Source organism: Plectropomus leopardus, chromosome 16 (genome assembly GCF_008729295.1).
Source record: "Plectropomus leopardus isolate mb chromosome 16, YSFRI_Pleo_2.0, whole genome shotgun sequence".
Classification (NCBI taxonomy): Eukaryota; Metazoa; Chordata; class Actinopteri; order Perciformes; family Serranidae; genus Plectropomus; species Plectropomus leopardus.
This window is the reverse complement of record NC_056478.1, coordinates 14697531-14725483: the sequence shown is the minus strand read 5'-3', so window position 1 is coordinate 14725483 and position 27953 is coordinate 14697531. Positions and strand designations below refer to the sequence as shown.

The 27953-nt window shown below is 40.0% G+C and overlaps 2 protein-coding genes across 2 annotated transcripts in view; one reads left to right on the top strand and one right to left on the bottom strand.

Annotated features, from left to right (window-relative positions):
- Positions 1–55: 55 nt before the first annotated feature.
- Positions 56–16717, bottom strand: snx3 (sorting nexin 3). Its single transcript, XM_042503233.1, has 4 exons — positions 16517–16717; positions 5023–5118; positions 4409–4533; positions 56–950 (listed from the first exon to the last, which is right to left on the bottom strand). Exons 1-4 carry the CDS (start codon positions 16676–16678, stop codon positions 845–847), a joined length of 489 nt encoding a protein of 162 aa, XP_042359167.1. The 5' UTR covers positions 16679–16717; the 3' UTR covers positions 56–844.
- A 1039-nt stretch (positions 16718–17756) lies between these two features.
- afg1lb (AFG1 like ATPase b) overlaps positions 17757–27953 on the top strand; it is a 36301-nt gene continuing 26104 nt past the window's right edge. The window contains exons 1-5 of the mRNA XM_042504067.1: positions 17757–17871; positions 18099–18391; positions 23484–23541; positions 24799–24900; positions 25143–25270. Coding sequence (XP_042360001.1) covers positions 17757–17871; positions 18099–18391; positions 23484–23541; positions 24799–24900; positions 25143–25270 — 696 coding nt within the window. The remainder of the gene's footprint in view (positions 17872–18098; positions 18392–23483; positions 23542–24798; positions 24901–25142; positions 25271–27953) is intronic.

Here is a 27953-nt window from a genome sequence, read left to right as displayed (position 1 = left end):
ATGTGGAGAGTACGCAGGTCAACAGTCCAAATCAACAGGTGTATTTATGCGTGAAGACATTTCACCTATTTTATTGGAAAATCTTCAAAATAAACAAAAATGGCACAGCAGTATACAAATCTCAAAATGCATATAGCCAGTAGAAATACTGCAGTTCCCTCTGTGTAAATTACTTCTTTCTTACTAGAAAATCATTGTGATAACTGGGCAGGTGCTGGTCAGTACACACACACGTGCTTCCTTTTGAAGAGAGGATCAACTAAGTGTGATTTGAAAGTAGAGGCCCATCAAATATATGTGTGTGTGTGTGTGTGTGTGTGTGTGTGTGTGTGTGTGTGTGTGTGTGTGTGTGTGTGTGTTAAGTTGCTAGTTATGGTGCGCAACATGCCAGTATTGGATATATATATATATATATATATATATATATATATATTTTTTTTATATATAATGGGAAATGCCATGGGTCTTTATAAGAGCTTTGCATACATAGAACGCCCATTCAATGTTACTATCTAAATGAATATATTCAAGACATAGCTAAATGATAAATACATAATATATCCATGTTAGTGGCATTTCCAGACATAAAGAGAATTTACTATAAATTACTTTCAACCACAGTTATGTGTCGAACATTTTTGACTCCAATTAGAAAGTGAAAACAAACACCAATCAGGGTCACTAATTAAACTAAAAGAGGCAGTGAACAATATCATTTTGGGGGGCGTGGGGAGGGGGGAATTTTCATTGAAGTGTTTATTGTCTGAGAGAAACCTGGAGCAGTGAAGAGAGCTTTGGGTTGTCGGGCCGAGCCAGACCAGGCCGAGCAGAGCCATGCTTTCTTTCAGGCTTGTCTGATTTTGGATGGGGTGTAGTTCTTGTCCACAACCTCGTCCTGTAGAAACATGTGCAGGCATCGTTCGTTCTGAGCTAGAGGGTGACCTGCCACTCTGAAACACACGAGAGCAAAAGGCAGTTTTTTAACTTGAAGGACAGAGTTAACGGATGAGACTTGGTGAAGTGGAGACATGAATGTAGCTTTTGACACAAGGACACATACAGATGGACAGAAAAGGTAGAGACTGAGAATGAGCAATTTTAGGTAGGAAATCTGAAAAAAAAAAAAGAGATAAGACTTTATTCATCCCACATCAAGTCACATGTTACAGCAGCTTAAGAGTCAGAAGCAGAGAAAAAAGAAAAAAAAAGGGATTTGAGTGCTGTAAAAGGGAAGAATATGTCAACAAATTTGATCATATATGAATAAAATAATATTCATATACACTATATACATCTTTTACTAATACAGATACATATCATAACAACAACATAACATTTGTTTTGTATTTTTAATCACATGCTATTTTGTCCCTTCAACGCACCCTTTTGGTCAAGCCTCTGCAGCAGCTTCCTGTTCCCTGCTGCTGCAGTGAATCACTCACTTCACTTTAAAAAACTCGGTGTGCACCTTGTGTCAAACGGTACTTCCAGTTTGTGCTACCACATTCCAGTCAAGCATACAGGTGCAGCTTATCAGACTGATGTCAGTGGGCGACCACACAAAAGCTGATGTATGACTATTTTGGAGTATGCGAGTGGTCATAGACCTGTGGATAAAACTAAATTTAAGAAGTTAATTACAGAGCATGTTAAATGGGTGGCAACTGACTGCAGACCAGTTAACATTGAGGAGACGTTCTCAGGTTAAGGTAAGTGCAAAGCTCCCTCTTATGTTACGTCTTGCTTCATTGCTGTGATTTCAGGTGAAGGTTTTTTTTTTTTTTTTTAGTACGTTGTTTGGAGCAAGCCATAGCACGATGACAACTGATCCATCAGATTTTCTTTTGTGAACCTCACCTTCCCCAGTTTTAAACTGAACTTAAAGGTAATGGAGTTAATGACTGATTAATTAAAATTTTAAAAATTAATTGCCTGACAGCCCTGCTATTTTATCCTCACGCGTGCCCCACGTACAGCGGCTATGTCCTTACTGCAGCAGCCGCGGGTTTGACTCTAACCTGTGGCCCTGTGCTGCGTGTCTTCCCCTCACTCTCCCCCGTTCACACTTAATCTGTCTTGTCTAATAAAGGCAAAAGCTATAATAATAATCTTAAAAAAATAGACACTACAGCCTACTCAACTAAAATTAACACTATTGATTGTCAGTAAGTCGATATTAATTCCCCATATCCATTTTGCGGGAGACACAACTAACTTAAACTAATTTGTTTTAATGAATAAGTACAAACATCAAAAAGCAATCATGATTTTTGAGACTTTAATATACTTTTACTCTGTTGTTAAAATGGCATTAGATTTGGTTGAGCATGCATAATGACTGCTCATAATGACTAAAACTTAAAACCTAAGACTTAACCCAACTTTGATCTCATACTTTTTAATGCCATTCAGGACGAAATTTAATACCAATTCTACAGTAACCAAAACATAACAAAAAACATTTTTTTTTTTGCTTAAAATTAAGGACAATTTTGCCCAAATGTTAATTGTTACATAAACATTCCAGTCTGGTGAAAAAGCTGTTTTAACTTTTAAAAAAAAAGAGTCTGGTATGCCTTGAAATTTGAGAAAACAAATCAATTTTATAATGACAGAACTTGCCTTTTTAGATTTAGTCCACTTAAAAATTAATCCAAACACATTTATTTTGTTTTATGTTTATTTTCACAGTGATCATTAAAATACCTGGCATTTGTTGGCACCTTTTCTTGGTGATTTTGGTTTGTTTTTAGTTTGGATGCGTGATTCCACTGCCTTAATTCCCATCATAATGAGTTTAAGAAGACGGATTTGTTAAATTATAAAAAAAAAGAAAAAAAAGAGTTATTTATTTTGAGATTTTATAATGCAACATCAGAAAAAATGACTCATAAAAAATACAAAACTTATTTAATTAACATTTTAATACCAATATTTGATTCTTATTTTTAGATAATTTAATGACTTCTAAGACTTTTTAAGGATCTGTAGGAGCCCTGTACATACTGTTTACCGCAAATACTTCACAAATTAAGGCCTTATTTTCAGATCGATAAATTCTATGACTTGTTAAAGATCCGTAAGAACACTGTAGAAAACATTGTATGCTTGGGACTGTGTTTTCTTTTGTTAAAGCCACTTGGACATCAAACTTCCCCAAATGTCCCTTCAAATGAGGCAAAAAAAAGAGCTAAACAAGAATAAGCCAGTCCACCTGAGACCTTAAAAGCATCCCATTTTCAAACAGTAAATTACTCAGAGCAGATCGACATGATGACATCGTACGTATGCATACATCTTAAACTCTAATGGAAAATATTTCAGACAAATTAAGCTGCCCAGGGAAAGCACTGACAAGTCAAACAGCGGGGCAATCACAGGAGAGATCATGCCTGACTCAAACAAACTGCTTAATAGGTTTGGGAAATTGAGACGTTGACATTGAGGACAAGGTGCAGCTCAAGCATTTAAAAATGTCAAGGCCTCGCTTGCTTTCTGAAGTGGGATGATGCAAGCCCGTCTTCTTTACCTGAAGCATGAATTATGTTTGACTAGTCTAATCAAAAACTGACAGTTATCTCCTCTCCTCCCTCTCACTTGTTTCACAGCGACAATCATGTTTACCATTCCAAAAGATTTCCTCTTCACAATGCTCTCAATCACACATTAAACAATGCTGCAAGCCACATCGGCCAGTATTAAGTCTGAACAATGATATGATCAACAGCAGTGTTTCATTCACAGGAAGCAAGGAGGGGAGCGAAATCTTAATTACTAACAAATTCTCATCTCCTTTAAAAAACATATTTATGGATTTTAATTTTCTCAACTGTCTTTGCGCACTTAATATTCCAAAAGGAAACATTGATGCATTTGCACATGAAACAAAGATAATGGCCAAGTCTGCAATCAAAGCAAATAATTACAATCACACTGTAACTTTTATTGTTCCGCAGCTGAAAATGAGGACATGCTGGATCAAAAATAAGCAGAGGTGCACACACCATCCCACAGAACCACGCGCTGTAATTTGAGCTGCAATTATCATAAATTACACATCAACAATAAAACAAATGTGGGAAAAATTATGTTGTGGGGGTGCACACTTGAGTCCTCTTTTGGTTGTTCTTGTCCTTTGCGAGGCAATTATAAAAGAGAATTAAGGAGGATAGTGAGGAAAAAGACCTGCCTGTGTCTGCGGGTTCAGTTTGTTAACAATATGAAGAGAAGTGAAAAAGTTGAAGCTACTTATTGTGCAAAATGTTTCATTGTTCTTGAGATTTAAAATGATACCTCACTCAGGAAGGAGCTGCAAATGACTGCGACAACAAAGAAAAAAAATTGTGAAGAATGAATTGTTTTAACCTCATGTAACAGAAGACGATGGAGAAGATGCAGAACGGCTTACTTGTTAAGAAACTGCTCCAAAGCCTGTCTCCGCTCCTCAATGAAAGAGTCTTCAAAAATCCCATCATCCCCTCGGAATGGAAGCTTCCGGATAAGAGCTTTTCCTGGGAGAGGTGGGACGACCACCTGAGATAAAAGAGCACCCACAGGATATCATAAAGTCGCAGTTAAACAGGCATAAATGACATATTAATGAGGTTTTTAGTGCTTAAAATTAACAGAGTAAAACATTTTCATCTCACTAAATTATCTGGTAGGAAAAAATGTATACGCCATTTCTGAGGCTTTACTTTATATTGCTTACTTTGTTTGGTGACATTTATGATATTTGTTTTTATGTTGTTTTATTGCTGTTGCTTTTTTGTAAGGTGACCTTGAGTGTACTGAAAGGCGCCCATAAATGAAATGTATTATTATTTAGAAAATGATAGTTTAAGGTTGTCATTAATAGCAGGAGAAAAAAAAACAAACATCTTCCTTAACAAACTGCAAAGGTTCAAAAGATCTTTCAAAAGATGTCTCTGCCATACAAAAACACTGCAGATGTTGCTGTGTGCTTATTTAATAAGCCAAGTACTCAAGAGCCTATGTGTTGAGTTCACCTCAGTGGCTCACCTTGCTCTCCCTCTCAAGCTCTGTTCTGAGCCACTCGAAGTCGCTGTACCGCCTCCGTACACAAGACTCCTTCAGCTTGAAGATGGGAAGGTTGGTCTGTGGACACGGACAAACACACACACACACACACACACACACACACACACACACACACACACACACACACACACACACACACACACACACAGCAAACTGTTTAATGTGTCCATTTTACTGAAGAATTTTCTTTAAAGGAACTCTATACAACATTCAGAGCAAATCTATAGCCCTACAACAGTCTGATAAGTTCATAAAATCCCAAAACTCTCCCATAATGCAGCCTTTCAGATCAGGAAAATAAAACACATATGGCATTACATAATCCAAAATCTCAGACAATATCTCATCACATCTCACGATATTGATATAATATCGATATATTGCCCAGCTAAAGTGATACTGCACAACAAGGTGCGTTGATATTAAGTTGGGTGGCAACACTGTATGGATACACGGACAACAGGTATCAATTTTTCATTAACCTTTTAACAGCTGACTGGAAAAAAAAAAAAACGATTGCTTTTTCAATTCACTATTGTGCTGAAGTAAAAATGATTAAAATGAGATGAGCAGATTGAAAACATCTTGTAAGATAAAACAGATGCTGAAGTTTTCCTTTGGGGACATCATTTGCAGTTAAGAAATGAATCACAATATACATTAGCACAATACTCAGCATATTGCAAAACGGTAAAAAATGCAATAACATTGTTTTGTATTGTTTGAGTATCATGATAACATTGTCTTTTGGGGCCTCTGATGATTCCCATCCATAGCCAATATGAGAATATATTTGAAAATTCCCTTTAGAGCTGAAACAACTAATTGATTCCTCGATCGGTAGAACATTAATATGAAACTACTTTATCACAAGTCAGTTTTTTTCAGCGAAAAACCCCAAACATTAGTCATTTTCAGCTTCTCAATTATGATGTCAAATAACTTTATGGATTTTGGTTTTAAAATGTTAGACTAAAACTGGTTGAGCAAAACAAGCCATTTCAAGACGTCACCTTGTGAAATGCATCCTTTTAAGAGACAGCTATCAGCCAATCAAGGCTTGTACCTCCTGTGAGTATAAGTATAATAGTAGGCATGGAGGAGTATCACAGTATTACAGCACACCAGGGTATTTAGAAATCCAGACAATTTGATTTTTGAATGCCCTCAAAATTACGGACCCTCATCTTTCTATTACCTTCATACATGAGAGGCTGTATTGAGGATGTTTAGCATGCTGTGTGTGTCTCGTGCCCTGGAGGTTAAGCTCAGGCCACACTGCGAGCGTGAGCAGTGTGTTTACACATTGGCAGTGTTTGTTGTTGCGGCGTTGCTGCAGAGCTGCCCACTGCATCATCTAACAACATGCTCCTGCAAACGTATCAAAATAAAATGCCTTGTGTCAATAACTGAAGGGATTCTGACACCAGAAACACCGTCAGAGGGCTTTTAATTTGAAACAGGAAAGGTTGAGTGATACTGTTAAATTTGTATTAACTCATGTCTGTGACAGATAAAGATATTGAAACTGTAGTAAAAGGTGGTGTTGAGTCAATATAATTATCAAAAGACCATTTTCAGTGTAAATTGAGGTGAAAACCGCGTCATGCAGAAAAGAATCAGCGAGACTCAGTTACTCCGGATTTGACACAGCTGAGAAGCGCTGCTTAAGCTGTCAGTGTAGCTACTTTAAACCGGTAAAATGTGCACCAAGATAAAATAAAATAAAACAAAACAAACAAACAAAAAAATCAGGTTTCACGAAAAGGCAGTTTAGGTAAAAAAAGAAAACGAAAAACAAGAATAGAGACCGACACCGTCATATAACATATACCCTGGTGAAATTCCAGAAAGGTATGTAGGTATATACTACCCAAGCCTGATAAATACAAGAAAATGATCATTAAAAAACAGTAAAGATTGTGCCAACTTCAGGAAAAGACAGAGTGAAGGGGTTTATTGCATTGGGTTTGGGCGTAGCCTTGTGTCATCTACTCTGACTTTATTAAAGGAGAAAAAAGGAGAAAGAACAAAAAACCAAAGACTCATTCAAATTGAACCAAACTGAATAGAAAAATTGAAAGTTCACTCATGTTTTGCTCACCAAGGTCTATCGCACTCAGAATGTTTTGCCATTTTTGTGTGTTCTTGTGTGCCACTGCGCAGATGTGTGCATATTCTAAGTTGCTGTTGACAAGCACTTGAGAGTGAATTTCATATTAAAAAGGGGAGATGTTTCGACATTGACAGAGAACATTGAGCAAACAGCACATTACAGCACAATGCCAAACCTCTTCACTAGTCCTGTCAGCACATGGCCATCCCCTGACAATGTACAAACGAGGAGGGAGTGAATGAGCATTTCATTGGCAGGCCACATTCACAGAAGGTCAGAATTCATGGAAGGAGGAATCACAAGAGCACAGCAATTGAGCAAGTAGGTGCAACATGAATACAGTGTGAGCAGCAGCAGACTGATCGATGAGCAGACGACTGACTGTGCGCAGTAAAGGGGATGGAGAGTTAACTAGAAGGCTGAGTAAATGGCTGAACAAAAGAGAAAGGAGGGGGTGTACGCGGTCATAAAGGAAGAGCAGAAAAAACTGGAGGGGTTGGGAGCTTCATCTGGTCTGTGCAGAACTAAATGAGGAAGGAGGGCAGGAGTGGTCTTTTTGCTCTCATGGTCTCTCCCTTTCAGTCTTTTTCCTCTTTATTTCCCTCGCTCTGTGATAATAAGTCAGATTTTCTGCCCTTGAGACTCCGCTTGTAGCGTTTTAATGGGGAAACACAGGCATTCGTTTTCTTCCCTCTTTGCTCTGTTCTCTCCTTGGTCAAAATTATAGATCCTACCCAGATCTGGTTAGAAAGAGCAGACTTGTTTGATAAAATCTTTTTAGTGAAAAAGAGACACAGTTTACACCAAGCTGCCAGTGGATTAGATACACTGAGCTAAAACTAATGCAGCATAATAAAACAGTCCGGCAATATATTTGAATTGGAAGATGTATGTTGTGGTAGGGCTAGGCGATAAAATGATGATAATTATCTTAATATAATTTTCCTCAACAGAGATATACAGTTTCTTTCAATAAATCCTCCAGGCATATAGTTATTTTTAGTCTGATTGTTTTTTTTTACCACAGATAACGTCATACCGTGATGGAATTCGCCTCCTAACATTAGCTACAGTAGCTGTAAAGCATACTCATCTAATGCTAACCATTATACTGGAGAGAAGGTAGACATCTCTACGACCAATATCTCCAACACGCCGCAACTCGCACCAAAACAATTTACACTGATGGATAGAACTACAGGTAAGAGGAAAAAATATGTATTTTTGATTTTGACCTTTAAAGGATAAATCTGGTACAATACATCAAATGATGTTTGTGCAAGTGTGTGTGAAGAGAGAGAGGAGTGTATGAGTGTGTCTAAGAAAAACCTCCAACACTAAAATGTAGTTTATTTTGCACTGGAAAGATAATTATCCTGCATTTTTAATAAGGCCTGCCTGAGTTGCACTGTTATTTTCTTATTTTCTCTTCTTGTGCTTTGTCTTTGAGTTTGACAGCTGATAATTACGCTATCCTTGAGTGTGATACCACCTGACTTCAAAATTTGTTGAAGCTTTAAAACTCTTAGTTAATTACACCCTAACTTCAGTGCTAAAGTGCTAACTGAGAGACTAAAGCTATTTCACTCTCACCACATGACACAAGTTTTGTTTTTTCACCAACATCAGCCTCGCAGTTATTTCTCTAAACAAACAAACCATTTTGTATCTGGTATCCTACTGTGACCTTTGTGGTGCATGCACAGAAACACAGACAGAAGCCAGACTTTGCCGTAGTTTCGTCAATTCGCAGTTTTGCCAGTCCTTTCTGGTGTACGAGTTTAAACCGGTTTAACTTATGCAAACCTGCTGAACCAGCATTTGTCCTAACATTTGTCCGTAACATTCTCGCAATTTCGAAAGTAGCCTACCACATCACTGAGTCCAACTCAAATTGCATTAGTGATAAGCAATTTGACAGTGTGCTTAATATAATATCATGTTTGCAAACTTATTAATGGAGCAACTAATGTCATGACTGCTGAAACATGTAGACACCTGGTAAAATTCTGTAAACTTGCCTGGCTTCATATCAAAACGGCTTGGAAATATTCTAACCAGCCCAACCGTACCGTAGATAATAAAAAAAAAAAAATCACAAGACTGCCAACACCACAGCTCGATGCAATAAGTTGTGAATACCAATGAAACCAGTGAAATAACCTGTTTAGAACAACACAAGCATTTCCTTATTCTGGTTACAGTGAGATTGGTGCTTTTAAACTCACCAAGTCTCTGCCACTCCCTCTTTCCCACTGTGTTTGTATGTGACTCACCAGCAGCCCTGAAAACTTCCCTTTACAGCTTTTTTCAAGTTCTCTCCAGGTGAAGTTGTCAATGAGCCCCTCACTCCTCCTCTTTCTCAGGTCACAGGAGAAGTGGATTATCTTAGCTTTATCACCCCAGTGCTCTAGCATTAACTCCGCTCTCCTCTCACTGCACTCTGTCCCTGCTGCGTCATGTTACCTCACAGCATGGAGCGCCACAAAGTTAATCCTCACCACAACAGATCACAGTTACAGGTAATCTGCCACCGCCGTGACTCTAATCCCATCATGTGCACACAGAAAATACTTAACCACGCGCAAGCACACACGGACGTACATGAAGCATGCATGCACAGGTGTTTAGAAAGATTTGACCAGTCACACAGTTAACAATGTAAATATAATAGCCTGAGGCATTCAAGCCTGTTTGTGCACACACAGACGAACCCGGACTGCTCGTCTTTACACAATGCAGCGAGCGGTGAGAGCGTAAGGAAAGAAAGTCACCTGGCCTTTCAATCCTCTCGCCCTCTCAAACCCTGTGATTAAGAGATTGGCCTGGCAGGACAAGGGGAGGACCAAAAACGACAGAACTGAAAAATGAGAGGTCTCACGCGCTCTTTCTCTCTCACACGCACGCACACTGAAGGAGGCGGTGCGTGAGAGCTCTACGAGTCAAAGATAAGGTTTCGCTGGCCTCTGTTCTCTTCACGGCTGGTTAGAGGTTAGGGCCTGGGTGTCTCAACTTACTGGCCCCTGCAGTGATTAGGAGGTGGGACCGGTCCACACCCAGCCGGGTCTTAGCATTTCATTAATTGTCTAAAAAGGCACACTTTGCTTCTCACTTTCTAGGGGCCAACATACAATATAAGAGAGAAAGGGTAGGACAGTGAAAGAAATTAAGTTTACAGAATAGAAAAAAATTAAAAATTTAAACTTAGATAAACAGGGTTTGGGGACATGTTTTGTTAAGTTGCTCATTGCCTTCTCGCCATGCTTTTCAGAGAATTAAAACTTATTTGCTCAGGTTTCAAAGAGTTAAAGTGGAACTTAACCATTCATTGCACTATATCTAAAAGTTTGCTTTCACTCCCTCTGCAGCAGCTGCTCCTCATATCTATCGATCTGACCAGATCAGATGTGACTGGATTGACTGATCAATTATTCACCCTGCATCTCAAATTGCTGGAGAGTAAAAAAGCTCAAGACACCTGTGCTGTGTTCATGGACTCGCAAAAACATCGTAATTCAGGGAAGGGACACAGATTATCTTGTCAGAAACACACAGATTCTGCTTCTGCGGGAAGCACTAGATAAAGTAAAAATAAACACACAAATAAGGAATTGATGGTTATATTAAATGAGATTTAAAAGGGAAACTACTTTATTTTCTTTAAAAAAAAAAATAGGAGCATAAAGCTAGATGTATCTTCTTCAAAGTAAACCTTCTACCTTCACTTTCCATTATGAGTGTACAAGGTGCAATCTACGCTCCATAGGAGGAGTGTGTGATTCATAATGTGTGGGACACAATACCTTAGAATCATTGAAAATGGGTTGAAAAGAGGCAGAACCCTTAAAAACAGCGAGACAGGGAAAGAGGGAGAGAGGGGACAAAGATCACTCGTCTCCTGAGAGAATAGTTCAAGGCCACCATGCATTAGCTTTTAGCAGGATGGATTAAGTCAAGTTTGAGAGTGCGCATCCTAATCCTCCCCCATGCCCCCTTCTTACCCCTCCCATATACTCTTTCCTTTCAGAATAACAGCATAAAAAATGGCAACATAATACCATCTCATTGCATCATATTCCAAAATGGGAGGAAAAAAAGACAGGGAACAAAAGCGTTGGGGCTATGGGTCTTTTGCTCTCGCCTCTCCATGTACTCTCTCACTCGTTCACTCGCTTGCCGGCCCCTGCGGCCTGACAGCCTACCCTCTCTCCGACTCGCCTAGCTGGCAAAAAGCTGCTTTGTTGCCATAGTATCAACTCCCACTTTTGATACTGTCATTTCAAGTAGGATATGGTAGCCTTGATACAATATGTTCCCTATTTCCATTAAAATAGTTGTCGAAGAGGATGCTGTAGACTTTGGATTACACTTGACTGTGCCTGACAAGCGCCCCCCCACATACACACCCACTCCCCATCTCTCCCCATTTTATTAATGACCAAAGGCCCCCGCCCCATAGCCCAAATGGAAAGAGAAAGAAAGAGAGAGGGAGAAGCTATGGGAGTAGAGAAGAGGAGGGGTAGAAGACTGAGTGAGAGTGAGCGACAGAGCTATAAGAGGCCTTTTATGTACTCCTATCCATAAACAAAGTGAGATCCCAAAGTTCGTTCCCCTGAATGTGCTCTCTGGATGAGATGGGAACCAACTAAAGACAAGAAATTTTTGATAATACCCAAACCCCCCCTCTTCCCCCTCAAACACACACCAACTCCAGCCTCCTGTTTGCTGAGGGTCCAAACAAATACACTGCTCAAGGGGATCCTCTAAAACCAGCAAACCACCAAAAAATAAACAAGAAAATTAAGGTGATATGACTGCTGAATAATTATCTCCATAAGGAACATAAAAAAATGTGCAGAGGCAGAAAAGAAAGAACACCAAGCGTCCTGTGGTCCATAAGCCATTTAAGAAACTATGCTTTAAACGAAGGGATTTAGGTGAGAACAAAAATCCATTGTTTCAACACGACCCTGGACATTACAAGTCTGCTCAGGCAAAATGAGATATCCGCTTCCTTTCACTATGAACTTCGCTTCCACCTCTTTAAAAAACCTTGCTGAAAGAAGATTTATCTCATTGATTTTAAACACCACATGCAAGCCTGGTTGTCAACAAGTGACTGTGTAACCTGCCTCATGGCCGCTGCAACCAGTTGGCTTCTCACATGATAATCTAATCTTTATACTATTTGCTTCACCACTAAATCGTTGAACATACACACATTGCCAATGAGTTACATGCCAAATGCATAAACTAATGGAGTCAAGGCAAATTTTACATTTCATTGTGCAGTGATACTCAACTTACAGCCGGCAGGCTTAATCTGGCGCCTGACTGGATGTCAGGTGGCCCCTTAATCATTTTCTAATTCAAAATAAAGTTATTCACACAGGGAATTGTTTTTGAAATTTCAGTATACATAAGGTGCCAAAGTGCATAAAACAGCATCAAAACCAAGCCCGTTTATAAAAAAAAGTGCCAGTGAAGGATCCCCTGCACCCCTCGACAGAGGACCTAGCTAAGCCCCTAATGTCCTAAACTCCAAGAAACGTCCTAAAATCTGAGAAACATCCTAAATGCATAGAAATGTCCTAAAATCCTGGAAATGTTCTAAAATCTTAGAAACACACTGAAATCCTTGAAATGCCCTGAAATCCTACAAATGTCCTAATATCCTAGAAATGTCCTAAAGTCCAAGGACATGTTCAGAAAAATCCTCAAAATGTCCTAAAATCATAGAAACGCCCTGAAATCCTAGGAATGTCCTAAAATTCTTGCACATCCTAAAATCCTAGAAACATCCTAAAATCCTAGAAACTTCCTAAATCCTAGAAAGGTCGTAAAATCCTAGAAATGTCCGACAAACATCCTGAATTCCGAGAAATTTCCACAACACCTATAAATGTCCTACAATCCCAGAAATTACCTTAAATCCAAGAAACATCCTAAAATCTGAGAAATGTCCTAAAATCATACAAACATTCTAAAATTCTAGAAATGCCCAAAAATCCTAAAAACATCCTTAAATCCTAGAAACGTCCTTAAGTCCAAGAAACATGTTTGGAGTGACGGCCCCTGGCCACCTCTCTTTTAACAAAAGTGGCCCCTAAGCAGAGCAAGATGAGTGTCTCTCATAGAGGGAATACACCTATGTGTTTACACCATATATTAAACTATATATAGTTATCAAAGGGGCTTCAGTAACGTATTATGAACTCAGCAACTGACTGCACACAGCTGGGAGTGAAATGGGATAAGTGGGCAATGGGATGAAGACTGGTGAGGGGGTGGCTTTCTGCCCTCCCATGGGTGGGGGGCGGGGGGTAAGGATGGGGAATAAACGCTCCAGCTCCCCCACACCCTACCCTGTTTCATTCTTCTCCATACTCAATGAGGGGATTAAGCAGACTCTCTCAGTGCGGCCACAAGGGCTCTCTCGATTTCGGGGTGGATAGCAGGACAGCGGTGAGAACAGGAAACGAGGGAATGAGTTATAAACAGAAAGTGTCTGGCATAGATAGATGAGAGAATTAAAGTATTTCTAAATATTATAAGTAAGGCAGAAACAAAAAGAGCAGAGTACAGGCTATGCATTCCAGGCCGAGGCATTGTGGCTAACACTCTTAACATGCTGGAGATGGAGTGAAATGCTTGTAAAGAAGGCTGAAGAAAAGAGAAGGAGAGAAGCAAAGCAAAGTTGACACCACGTTTGTTGGGAAGTGAGGGATGCGCCGCTTCTTCTGTGGTCTTATGCAAAGCAGGGTCACACAGGGCTATGAGGTGCACAATAATGCTGATTACACGCATATGCTAATTATTACACGCTAATCAAGTACAGTAGCCTTATATTCAATGCTAACGCCTGGAGACGGCTTCTCTTACCTCAACCCTTTTCTTTAAGGTAAAGGGAAACTATAAATACTTTAGGACTGCTCGCCAATCTAAATACTCCAGGCCACTAACTACAGGGGTGTCAGTCAATTGAAATCAAGAGATGATGCAATCAGATGAGTGGCTGCCTGACAATTTCAGACTCTTAATACAGCCTGTGCGTTAAAAAATGCAAACAATGGAGTACTTGAATTGCTCACTTTATGGAAAACTGTATGTGGTGACAGACATGATGAAAAATGAAGCAAGCAAATGTCTTTTAGAAAAACTTCTTTTACAAATCCTGAAAATAGTGCCATTTCATGTAGGGCTTCCCACTGAAAGTCGTAAATTCGTTTCACCAGTTGGAGACCCCTCCAGCTTCAAGTCGAGCGCTCTTTTATTTCCCTCCTAGTCAGTGTGCTGTGCAGTGTACTTCTGGGGATGTTTTGGTCCCCAGACCTTGCTGCAGAGTGAGTGCTCTTGACTGTCAAGGCTACTCTTTGGTAGAGGCTGCAGCAGAAGCCATGCAGAGTCAGAGACACTCGATACTGTAAGTCAAAAAACATTATCTTCTCTCTTCTGCCTAAAAAGTGGTTCATTTACAGCACACACCAACTATAAACAGCACAGTCTCTTAGTGTCAGCAAAAAATGTTGTTGCGCATTTGCGTATTTAACAGCTGAATCTGACTTGACTGACATCTTAGTTGGGTACAGCCCTAATTTTAAGGATGGTAATCCAACTTTCCCTTTAGTACGAGTTGACTTCATACTGGGTAATGGCTCATATAGCTGATCACACTGTAATTGAGCACTGACACAATGCCTAATCTAAACTTGACAATGCATTCTTGACCTTGAAACAACAGATGAAAAAAAAAATCTCACTCAAAGGTCCAATATGTCACTTGTTCTGGAGCTTTCAACCACATTACACTGTTTTCATCAGCACATGGAGTTTGCTGAGTTGTCACTTAACTGTAATTGTTTATAACCTCTGTTGTCTTGTGCACCTCCAGGATTACTTGGTCATGTTGGCCACCACAAAATCTATAGTTCAATGACACAATGAACAATCTCTTATATGCTGACTGATAAAAACTGAGTGATATGGTGGGATGCTCCAAAACATCTGGGTAAGCAGAGCTGTTTTTTGTCAGTAATTTAATGACCATTATGTTGCTTTGTGGTAATCTATTGAAGTACAGTACTATCGTTGTTTAAAAGTGGTCTAAATTAATTTAAGATGTTTGGCCTTGACTGAGGGAAATACACATGATCTGTGTTTTGCAATAGCTAGGATTGTCTAACTGTTACTCTCGTCATTGATTGCTCAACAATGCCACATTTCCGGATGGTGTAAGCCAATAGTCTAAGTCACATTTCACAAGCATTTAGATAACAATTTTCCTTGACACAAGCATTTATACCAACTGCTGACTCGTGAAACAATGGATGACAGGATCTTCTCAAAGAAAGAAAAGCATTTGTTCTCCTTTACAAGCTCCTTGGTAGCGTAGGAGGAAGGAAATGTGCTGAGGGGGGGTTGGGAGAGACTGGAGAGGACCTGGCAGCATCCTGTCTACAGTTCCAGAAAAGCTGAATTGAGTTATGTTCCCCTTTGGCTTGGTACTGGTGTCTACTACTTGGGGTGGCTTTTGATGTATAATCAGTAAAGTCAGGACAAACTAAAGTATTCCTAAACCAACCAGTATCCCAATTAAGTGATATTAGTATGTGTAAATGGAGGGAGTGATATTTTCGGTCATCCCGGCCTTTTGGGTTGGCTATTGAGTTACCCAAATTTTGTTATCTACTCTTTTCGGTCAAAGAATGGGGTGTGGCTCGACTTCAATGCTGAACTATCTAGGAAGGCCTTCACTTTTGGGGGGAGTTATTAAACCATCGTTTATTCATCTTGCTGCAGGGGTTATATAACTATTATTTGATGATATAGGACTTATGTGAACTGGTAAAACAGCTGCAGTGTCACGCGACTGTGGAAAAACACTAGAGGCTAATGTAAACAAATTCCTCTTTAGCACAGAGATAGCAACATGTTGCCAGTGCCGCAAACATAAGTGAGTTCACTGTACTTATAAACGCTGTTGTCCATATTCCTCAGTGACGTATAAACAAACGTCAAACGTTATCAAATAACTTCAACTCAACGTCAACATCAGTGACGAGCGTTAACTCGCTTAATGACAGGTAGCTAACGAGTGTTAGCTAGTTTAGCGAATGTTGCTAGCCTGCTAACGAGCGTTGGATAATCCGTTACGCAAATAACGTATATGGTCATTCGCGGGTTTAAATATATAAATATATGTGATTGTCTTCGCGTCCTTTTGATCCCAATGTCATGAAGTCGTAACTTTCGTTGGATAACGTTATAAGAAATGCGTTAGATACCTCAGGTAGCTAGCTTAGAAGCTAACGTCATTAGCACTTGTTAGTGCAGGCTCACCTTCAGTCTGACTTCATACGTGGTGTATTTGTTCCTGCCAACCCCGATGGTCTCAGGGTTGCTCACATCAATCTCTAGAAAATTACTTGGAGGTCCATAAGCGTCATTTAAGTTCTGAGGCTTGCTGAGGAGCCTTCTTGTGTCAGCTATGCTCTCAGACATTTCTCCCCTGTCCTTCCAGCAGCTCGGGAAACTGTGAAGTTAGCCAGAATGCAAATATCTACTTTCCGTTGCTAACCTTCAAAATAAAACATGTGGCTGGTTTTGTTACCACGTAGTATCAAAAATTGTAAAAGCTGTACTTACATAAGATAGTGTCTGGAATTAATGATATTGTGGATTTCTATAAATACTTTCCACGCGATTTTATAGATTACACACTTAAGAAGTCTAATTATAACTTTTATATTGAAGGCAAATCACATGACTTCCGCTCTTGCCCAGTCTCTTACAATCACGAGCTTGAAAGGCCAGCGCGCTTCACTTCCGATCAGCTGAGGTTCAGCTGACGCTGCCCGGTTTGTTTACAACTCGCCCGCGGGCAAGCTGGCCGTAATCGCATTTTGGACAATTACTTGCAATAGTTTTATTTGTATAATCCGGCCCAATTGTGCTTCGCAATGTAAAGGTTTTTTTTTATGAAGTTTTTTTCTTGACATGGCTTAGTAAACCCATACACACATTCTATAAAATTATTTAAGCAATGTGCAATGCATTCTAAAGTTCTATTTATATTTACTAACTAATGTAATAAAGCACGGGATTTTCTATATTTATTCTGCCTGGTACTCGTGCGAGTCAGTGTGCGCGCGACCACACTAGGTGCCAGTGTCCATCTTCTGCCCATGTATTGATCTCTCTGACATACTACTGTCTATAGGTGCTTGGTTCTGTCTGAGTTTGTGTATGGCCTGGGTAGACTGTAAAACTGAATTGCCCTCTTCTGGGATAAATAAAGTTGTCTGAATCTGAATCTAATTGCCGCCGACATGTAAAAACACAGCTGATCCGACGTGCCTCGGAATTTAACACTAAAAACACACAAAAAATGATTATTTAAAAGGTTCAGTCAAGCGGAATATTTGATCTAATAAAAAAAAATAATAATAATAATATGATGACCTAGTCTTACAGGCTAAATAACAGGGACCTATTTCGACTTAAAATGTGCACCAATGGTTTCAGTTGCTCTGTAAATGTGGCAAATGGTTTTCAATAAAGTTTCGCGTTTTGAAACATCATGGCGGCGTACACGGTCCCTGCAGCTGTCAGATGCTCAATAAATGTTTTACTAAAAGGCACTGTTCTGACCTCAAAGATCATTTTCAGACCGCCAGCCATTTGCACTGGAAAAGGTACGAGTCTCGTCGTCATGTTGTAGTCAGTAGTATTCAGGGTGTGTGAGATTCCGTGTGTTAAAACCGTGACTTTGCTGTCTACATTACCCACAACCTCTGGATCAGACTTTGTTGTCTTTGTTTGTTTGTACCTTCAGGGTTTCATTACATCTAAAAGAATCTAATTACTTCTGTAAGGTTTGTGTAACAATAAACTCAAGACTGTTTTTGCTGCAATGCTCAAGGTTACACTAGTTGGAGGACATGCAGTTCATCTGCACCATCCTGCTCCTCCGAGTCTCCAGCAGCAGATATCTGTGGACACTATGATCGCCTGGTTCAGTGCGGCTCCCTGAGGGAAGATGCTCAGCAGAGAGAAGTTCTCCAGCTGCTGGCTCAGCTGCAGCACACTCTGAAGAACTACAGTAACAGCATGTACTTGAACGCATCTCCAAAAGATGACATCAGTCAACTTCCAAAAGATAAAAACTCCCATTTAACAACAGATGAAAACAAAGGGGAAGGATCTTCTGCTAAGGTAAAGGAGTTATTGTGATAAACCAGATCCTCAATACTCTTTAACAGAAGCGCTTAAGCTGTTACAGATTAATTATCTCATACAAATACAATTAATGTTGTTTAGGGTATGTTTTTTCAAGGTATTTTATGTTAGCTGTCATTAAACTGACGCATGATTCTTACTAAACAGTACTACATCAAAGTTTTTGCGCTATATAAAGTCTGTATTGAATTTTTGCGATTATCATGGTGATTTAGATGATCTTTTATTGACAGATTTTTTCGTTATGTATGTCTAAATAAATACAGACAGCTGATCATACTTAACTACAATGGCATTAAGCAACAAATTTTGTGGTTTGAAATTATGATTTAGCCTTAAATTGTTGGCTACAACAAGCACAATGAAAAGTGCTCAGAAACAACAACTGGTGCAATAATTCAACAAAAGTTATCATCTGTGCAATTATGCAAATGTGAAATATTCTTTCAGCTCTTAAATGTAGTCTATATTTAAATTTAAATATGTTACACATATTGTTCATATTCTTATTGTTCCTCTTATGTATATATTTCGTTGTACACTGTTGCATCATTCACAGATGTTCTATTTCTAACTTAACATACTGGCTTCATACATTTAATTGTAGCATAAGGCACATAGTTTTATATTTTTACACACTTGAAACACTCAGCACATTGTACATATTTATAATTTGAAATATTAACATACAAGTGATAATTGCTTTTTTATTATTACTGCATTTATTTTTTATATTTTAACATACTTGGTGCTGGTACTCATTTCTACTTTCTATAATTATCTATGTTTGGCATCAGAATCTGTAATGAACCACATCTCCCCCCGGGGATCAATAAAGTTTTTCTGATTCTGACAAACCAAACATTTTGAACACATCCTCTTAAATTTTCCCAGAGCAATAAACTATCACAAAACATAAACTCCAGCCCCTTCCACTGTCAAAGTAACTCATTAACAGTTGCATGATCGATTTTCAGACTACAGCAATGAACACAAGGCCACTAGGCTTTTATAATCAACACTGTAGCTTTGACGAAACAATCTGAACTCCAGTGCCCTCACATGCTATTTTTTGCAGGTTTCAATCATTTGTGGTCTTAGTCAGTGTATGGCGTTTACTCATTTTTTTATGGAGATACATCTTTTGACATGGGTGTCGAGTAGCTTTTCTAATGCAAGGGTGTTGGTTTCATTGTAATACTGAGGGGCTGGCACACATGAAACTGGGGGGTATGGGGGACCTCCACCAAAAAATTTTGAGTTTTAAACACTTAATTTCCTGTATTCTGGTGAGTTTTTATGTATCAATTTATGGGGTAAATATCTTTTATATTTTGTCAAAGTAAAAGCCTTTTTTATAGGCCAAATCACAATATTTATTTACGATAACTTCGTGCAAGAAATCTTCACATCATGTACATAAAATCGAATGGCGCTGAGCAAACACTGCCTCAATTAGCTTGTTTTTAGCCACCTTAAAAAAGGCACACCAAAAATAAAACAATCAGTTTAAGTGTACGCTATATTAATTTTATTTTCACCGCTTTACCTTGGGTCCTGACCACTGAATCCACCCTCTCTGATATCAAATAAGTCAGACAGCCTTCTGTGACAGGGAACTGAAGCTGTTATATCAAAGCCACCAGACTCCATTGACAAAAACAGGAACTATTATTAGCAGAACACTGGAGTTGTTGGTCTACTGCGGCAATGATTGGTTAGTGTGTAACGTAAAGCTGAACAAATTTTCAATATGCAATATAGGGTACGCTTACACTGATATTGAATTTCTTAGGTGACTAAAATATATTTTGCTGCTGGCTCATCTACAGCGGTACATTGATGAGCTTCCAACAATCAGCCAAAACATTAAAACCACTGGCTCATACCTTGGGTCCTTGCATTCATGTGGATGCCACTTTGCACACTCCACTCACCCAAACACCGTTGCAGACCAAGTGCAACCCCCCCATGGTTACGGCACTTCTCAATGTCAGTTGCCCGCCAGCGGGACAATGCACCCTGCCCACATCACAAAAACTTTGCAGTAATGGCCGGAGGAATATGACAAAGAGCTCAAGGCATCGACCTGGCCTCCGAATTCAAGGCATGGACACAGGACCTCTGGGGGGTGTCCTATGGTGTCTAGCACTAGGGCGTTGGCGGCTCATTTGAGTCCTGTGAGTTGTTAGAGGACTACCAGAATGTCCCACAAATACTCGATCAGATTGAGATTGAGATCGGGAATTTTGGGGCAAGATCGTTGCCTTGAGCTCTTTGCCATGTTCCATGGTCCATTCCTGAGCAATTTTTACTGTGTGGCATGGTGCATTGTCCTGCTGAGGGGCCACAGCCATTGGGGAGAGCCACTGGCATGAGAGGGGCACTTGGTTCACAACCGAATGCACAAAGCACGTCCTAAATTGATTCGAAGTGGACATGTCTCCTGCGTCTCCCCACCCCAAAATCTACGCCTTTGAACAAAAAAAGTATGTGTAAAAAGGCAGTGAAGAGAGAAAGGAGATACTCACGCGCAAAGAGATTCTCCGTTTTATTGCTCTTTTTAAAATATCTAAGAAAAGTAACATTTAAATGGTATGATAGCCACCATCTCTCATACCATGATATACCTCCTGCGACCCAAATGCTGTGGAGACCTTTTTTTTTTCTTTCCTGTGGGATTGTTTGAAGACTAGAATGTGCACACTTTTCAAAAAATTCTTGACACATAAAATTTTACAAAGTAAAAATAGTGTACTAGGTAGAAAATAATGAGTGATTTTGGACCTGGTTTAAAGTCTGCATGGCAGCATGGGTTTGTTAAAAGCCTTTTACAGTGTGGCATCTGGACTCTCATTCCGTTATAAAGCCCCATTGACGTCTAACATATGGAGGGACTTCACAGAGTCCACTGCACTGTACTCCAGTTGTATCACTGATGGTGGCCATGGGGCTCAGGTCAAAGGGAGGGTAGGGGTCTGGGAAGTGTATTGTGCATGTGAGTTTTGGAACCGCGTAATGTAGGGGGCTGTTGTTGTTTTTAGGTCAGGGGAGCTGACTGTCTAGTATTTGGTGGTGGGAGTTGTTTTGTTGGTTGGCTGGCACAGACACATAGGGTTAGGCAGAGATTTTGGAAGGCAGCAGGGCAGACCTCCCGCTGGGCCCGTCCCGGCACCCCTCTTACTCTCTCACCGTCCCCATGCAGTAATGAGGGGATCCCCATTGTCTGGGCCATTCTTGTCCTTTTTGCTTTTGATTCGGGACTCTGACAAATACTTTGGTGTTAGGCTATCAACACCACCGCCCCCCCTCTCCTTTTGCACCTTATTTCTTGCTCTGTCTCTCACACACACACATACACACTGACTGGAGTACTTATGCAATTATTCTAGTTTGAATCAGGTCATACCGCTGTCCTTTCGGTGTCTGTTCTCCCTGTGAAAGTGCCGCCATTGTCCTCACTAACTGACCAAGTCTGTGAGGAGAGTACACTTGACTTCATATTGACCCAATGTGGCGTGGTTTTGCGGATGGTCGGCTAACAATGGGCCATTGTTTAGAGGGAGCCACCCTCTTCAAGTCAGACCTGCATCGTGGTGTCCTCTTGTCCACTGTACATCTCCAACAGGACAGTTGAACCACTTTAGACTCACATGCTCACTCTACTAACTCTCTTAGTGAGAGACACAGCATCTCTGGCTGTAGATAGATACCTTCAGACACAGTTTTCCTGAAGTCATTTCAAAGCCAGAGTGGCCATGTCCTGCATGTGAACTTTCCACTCATGTGCCAGTCTACATCCTCCTCCAGGAGGTGAGACAAGGCCACAGAGCTCAGCTAGACAGAGTGACTGAGGGACAGCCTTGTCCTTCTCCACTCTGCCGTGGCAGAATGGCTTCCAGCCACCGCTGACAATTACCCCACCATGCCAGAGGGCAGCTTGGGAAGTCAGGGAGAAGTCACACACTGTTATGCCAGAACAGACAGGAAAGGCTTGTTGCTCTTCCAGTATTTCACTCCAGCACAGGACAGGCAGGGATGCGGGGATAGAGGGATGGAGGGAGGGATGGAGGGGGGGTAGGGGGGTGGGGGGGGGCAGAGAGAGAGGATGGGTAACAAGTTTGTTTTTTCATTTAGTTTTCAATTGGCCATTGTCCGCATTTACCGGAGTCAAGTGCTCCTTGTGCGCTGGACACCAAGTGCAGTGGACAGTGAGTGCCGTCCCCATGAAATAGTTGCTAAATTAAATTTTAAGAGGACAAACCTTTCCATTTAGATAATTCCAAAGCTATTTGGCGTTGCCCGGTTACAGAGACAGCAAATCCTCAACCACACTGTCATTAACCTTCTTATAAAACATCTATAATATGCTTCGAGTTATCATCACATGTCATGAAGAACTGATGACACATATGTTTACATGGCGTGGGCCCCTTTTTGGAGATATTTGGCTTTACTCGATATTCTCAGCTTGGTCACACAGAGGACGTTTTTTTGAAGCAAGGACCTTTTGATGATAGGAGGCAGGCAGCACAATGACTTCCAGCAGCACCTCAATGCAACAGTACCGTATCACAATTAGCAGTGCTAAACAGGCTGCACAGACAAGTCCACTCCATCTCGTATGGAGCCTCATCCAGTCCTCTCCGTTTTGTCTGACAAATCCCCCCATTGTTCCTCTGATGATGCTTTTCTTTCGTGGGAACCCTGGCTTGTCTTGTTGATTAGATCCCCTTTGTCTTCCTCCCCTGCAGTGGGCTAGTCTGGAGAATGTGAAACCTCACACTGTAGTGGTGGCTTAATGCCTCAGCATACTTTGTTTATTAAACGATGATTCAGTCTTATATGGTAATGAATATAACAAAGTTTATGTAGGTCAACAGCTATAGCACAGTGTTTTATGCCTTCAATATGCACATCATTTATCCATTCATTTTGAATAACCAAAGATTTATGGTTAACTGCTGTGCATTATTTTTTTATGATGATGAGCAGCTATTAAAAGATTGGATGCAAAACAACCAACTTCAGTAATTTCCTAACTTTTCAATTGTTTTTTTAATCAAAGGACAAACCTGTGCTGCCACCACCACCACCCAAAGGCTTCTACATCTATGGAGATGTTGGTAAGATCACAAAATAAATGCATATCACCATTTTTGGGTTCCAGTGGCATACCAGTTACAAGGTATACCATGATATGAAAATGTTATCCTTGTACCGTGTACATTTACTTATCCATTGTATTTAAAAAGATGCAGCTGGATGAATAATTTTACCTTTATTTTAGTCATTTTTAAAACGGGAGACTTTTTAAACATACTTTAAACAACTTACATGATTTACAAATAAATAAAGCATTTGTGAACGTCTTTCTAAAATTTACAAATTTTTAAACAGGTATCTATAAATCCAGTTTGTATTTTTGAATTAAAAAGGCATAACACACATAACACGTAATCAAAACATCCTTAATCAAGACACCCATCTTGCCCAGGGTCTCGTCGTACCGCTTGTCCTTTTTATACAAGCATCATTTTGACGCTGTTACTACCTCCCATGGCAGCTCAAAGGCCAAACAACTGTCTTCCCATTTTTGGGATTGTACCTTATCAGCCAGTTTTACACTAACTGCACAAGGCAGGAATATCGCGCCATTGTTCCGCCTTGCTGCTCTGTATACAACGTTCAATTGAAGAACGGGGCAAACTGAGTTGTCTTTTCTTGAAGCCACCACGGAAAGTAGTAATAGTTTGTCAAAACTCAACAGCTGGGAAGATGGGACTGTGAGCGGGACGGGTGTGACATTATGATAGTGTGTTATGAATACGACCCACCACTGTTAGCATTTACCAACTAATTTGAAGAAGAACAGCAGCCCTAAATGCATGCAAATTGGGAAAACAATGAGATTCTTCCCCTCCCAGCACAGGTTGAGATTAGCTGCCCTATAACAGAGATGGTAAATGACTGTCATGTTATGCAGTTGTTATTGTTGAGAACGGATATTTTATATGTTGCACTAAAGCAGACACGGTTTTGTTCAACATCATGCCCATAACGCCTCTTTTGGCCCCCTAATGCCAGAACCAACTTAAAATCACACACTGCAGCGACATGATGCCACTATCATTTGGTTCTAAAAATGCAAAGGAGGCACGAAGAAGAGACACAGTAATGGCCCTATAGTGTCATCTCTGTGTAAAACAGAGCTATACACAGAATGGTGATGCGGCATAACAACGGGATATTCCTGCCTTTGACAGACAACAGTGTACTTACTCGTCCTTTATCACTATAGTGTTTTCTGTGTTAAATATCTACAATATGCCAAAGATCAGGACAGAAGTTAAGGTAATTTCTTTTTCTTTAATCCCTCTCAGGCACAGGGAAGACCATGCTCATGGACATGTTTTACTCCCGTGTGGAAAACACCCGTAAAAAGAGAGTCCACTTCAACGGCTTCATGTTGGACATTCACAAAAGTTAGTATTATCCACCCACTCTACTGTGCTAACTGCTTGTTTGACTTTGTGGAAGTTTTTCTGACTCCTCATGCGCCGGAGATCCTATATTTATCCCTCTGTTTGTCCTGAAGCCCTCCTGCTAATTGTCTACCATTATGCATACAGGTGAAATTACAGCTTCATTCAGTATTGTCACTGGGTTTGGGTGGCTGATGCAGGTGTGCTTTAAGATGTGCCTGACGTTTGTGTGCTGCTTAAAGGGATCCATCGGAGGAAACAAAGCCTGCCAAAACGAAGGCTAGGGAAAATGTTCACCTATGACCCCATATCACCGGTTGCCATGGAGATCAGCAGTGAAACCTGCCTCTTGTGTTTTGACGAGTTTCAGGTGAGTGAGTTTGTTAAAGCCTCTGTGTTTGTGTGTGTGTGTGTGTGTGTTTGTCTGTCTGCCACAAGTAGCAAACTATAAATCAACTGATATATCTGCTTTTAAACAGTACAAAAAAAGTATTCAGATCTTTTACTTGAGTAAAAGTATCAATACTACAGTGTAAAGATACAGAAGTATTGGCATCAAATTACATTTAAAGTACTTAAGTAAAATATTTATACAAAATGACCTATTTCAGAAACAAAAACATTAGATCACTAAATTATCATTAGTGATGCATTTATGTGTTCATCACTTTATGTTGCAGCTGGAAAAGGTGGTGCTAATTTTATTTGCTTTATGCACTATGGATATCTTAATAAAATAAGAATTATTATAATAATAAAAATTAATTCATTCGTTTAGTAATATTTCAAATTCATAATCTAAATCTGCAAAGTAACTGCTCCAGTGTCGGGAAGTAATGAGTTACAGTACATGTAATTAAATTACAAAATAAATGTAATTAAATTACAGTAAAGAATCAAGATGTTGATTACAAAGGGTTTACTTCTGAATATATTCTTTTTTTGGTTTATATGTAGAATATAATATGCATTCTGTTGCTTTGCATCTTTTTGCCGTGCAGGAATGCCTTCTTTTGTCGTAGCATGTTACCGGATATTTTACAGCTTTATAACCCAGTTTGCGATAAGTTACATTACTTACTATCAAAGTAAGTTAACTTAAACATTTGGTAACTTTTTGAGATATGTTCTAACATTTTTTTCAACGGGCAGTAAAGCTTGGGAACATCCAAGCTTAAGGGTCCTAAGAACATACATTTATACCAGGCAGTGTAAACTTCACAACAGCACTGAACCCTGATTACTGTCAAACTATAGTTAAAAAGTCTTATACATAATTAAGAATATGTAATATATAGAATTTATATGTGTGCATTGACATGTGCTGCAAACATTCCTTTAAATATGTGTAGCTACTGGCATATTCAGGATTCAGGGGAAACGACAAACCAACAGCAGACATGTTACAGAATAGAGCTGCAAACAAAGAGTCAGCAGAACGCTACAGGACATGAGGCTTACACTAAGTATGTTACTAAGGGGGATGCAATTTTCTAAATATTGAGGAGGACATGTCCCCACCCCAACCTCCCTGAAATCAACAACTACGGTTAGGTAGCTCACAGATCAGCGATCATAAAATCTTGAAAGAAGAGGGAAAAAATGTGATATCTTTAGTTTCTTTTGTGGGTGGCAGTCACTTCTTTCTTGCTCAAAAAATAAGTGTTAAATGTCACACTCTGTGTACACACAAATAAATAGATTTGTCAATAACTAGATAGATTTTTTAAACTAAAATTTTAGATTGTAATATACATAAATATGTACATAAACACACAGAGGGGCATGAGTAGGTACACTGTAGTGTTTTTGATGCCTATTTACACAAAGTCAGGTCTAACATTTGAGACTATCCACTGACTTTTCTGTTTGGACAACTGGATGCTGCTGATCTTGATACCCCACAAAAACAGGACTGGGGACACCTAGTGGCCTTTTTGAATATAGCAGAACTGTGTAAATTAGAAACATTTTCTCACCTTCCTTAGTTTGTAGTAGTCATTTATTAGTACGGCAGGAGTAAAATTGTGTAATTTCACATGTTTAGACAGTTTTCTGCTCTTGTTGCTTGTTTATACTCTCACACAGCTCCTTTGCTCCCCAAACATTAAAACCAAGTCACTCATAGTTTTTACATAGTGGATTTACACAACTAAAAGGCCCCTTCAGCCATTAGTGCTGCAGATCTTCTCATTATTTTACCCTCTGGTGTCAGAGGAGAGAGCCACTACTGACGCTCTCTGTATTCTCTGTAAGGTAGTTAGTCATTCACTGAGCAGAGAAAGACGTGTGCTTCTGTCTTTATCATGAGCCGGCCAAACACATCTGTTAGCAGCACAATGTCGCTCCTCTTACTGATATCATTACAGTTAATGCCAGCAGGTCAAAGGTCACAGAAGGTGCGCTTGCTCTCTCTAATCACTCTCTATGCATCTGCGAGGATCAAGAGCTGTTCCTTTCATCCTCCCGTCTTTCACATTTTAAACTGCAGGGCTGTTTGTGCATCCTCATTGATTTGTTTTGTTTGCTGTCGCCAGCTTTGCTGTTTTTGCTCGTCGACTGTTGCTACCGTTGAATGGAGGGGAAACAAGCAGACATGTGCACGTTGTTTGTGATGCATAAACAAGAGGTTGCAAGGTTGGGGGTGAGGGTGATGGGGGGGTTTCTATACCAATCAGCATCCTCCTCCACTCAGCCATGCAAATGAGGCTCTGGGTATCAGTCGCACTCTCCTGCTTCCTTAAGTGAGTGGAGCTAGAAAGCGACTGGCGGCGGCGGGTCAGATGGATCTTATCCTCTTAAATGCTAATGACATTTCTCCATTCTCTTCATTAGCGCCGTGCCATTATCAGTAATTTGTAGCCCCCCTTCCTCCTTTTACGGCCCCCACACAGCTCCCCTAATGAATAATCGCCATTGAGAGGTTCGAGGTGGAAAGATGGGGAAGAGAGCGAGGAGGGTAGAAGAAGAGTGAGAAGAAAATGCTTGAACGTCATTGTCTCAGGGCCTCAGTCACTGTGCAGCCTCTGTGAAATTGTTCATAGGTTGTGTAC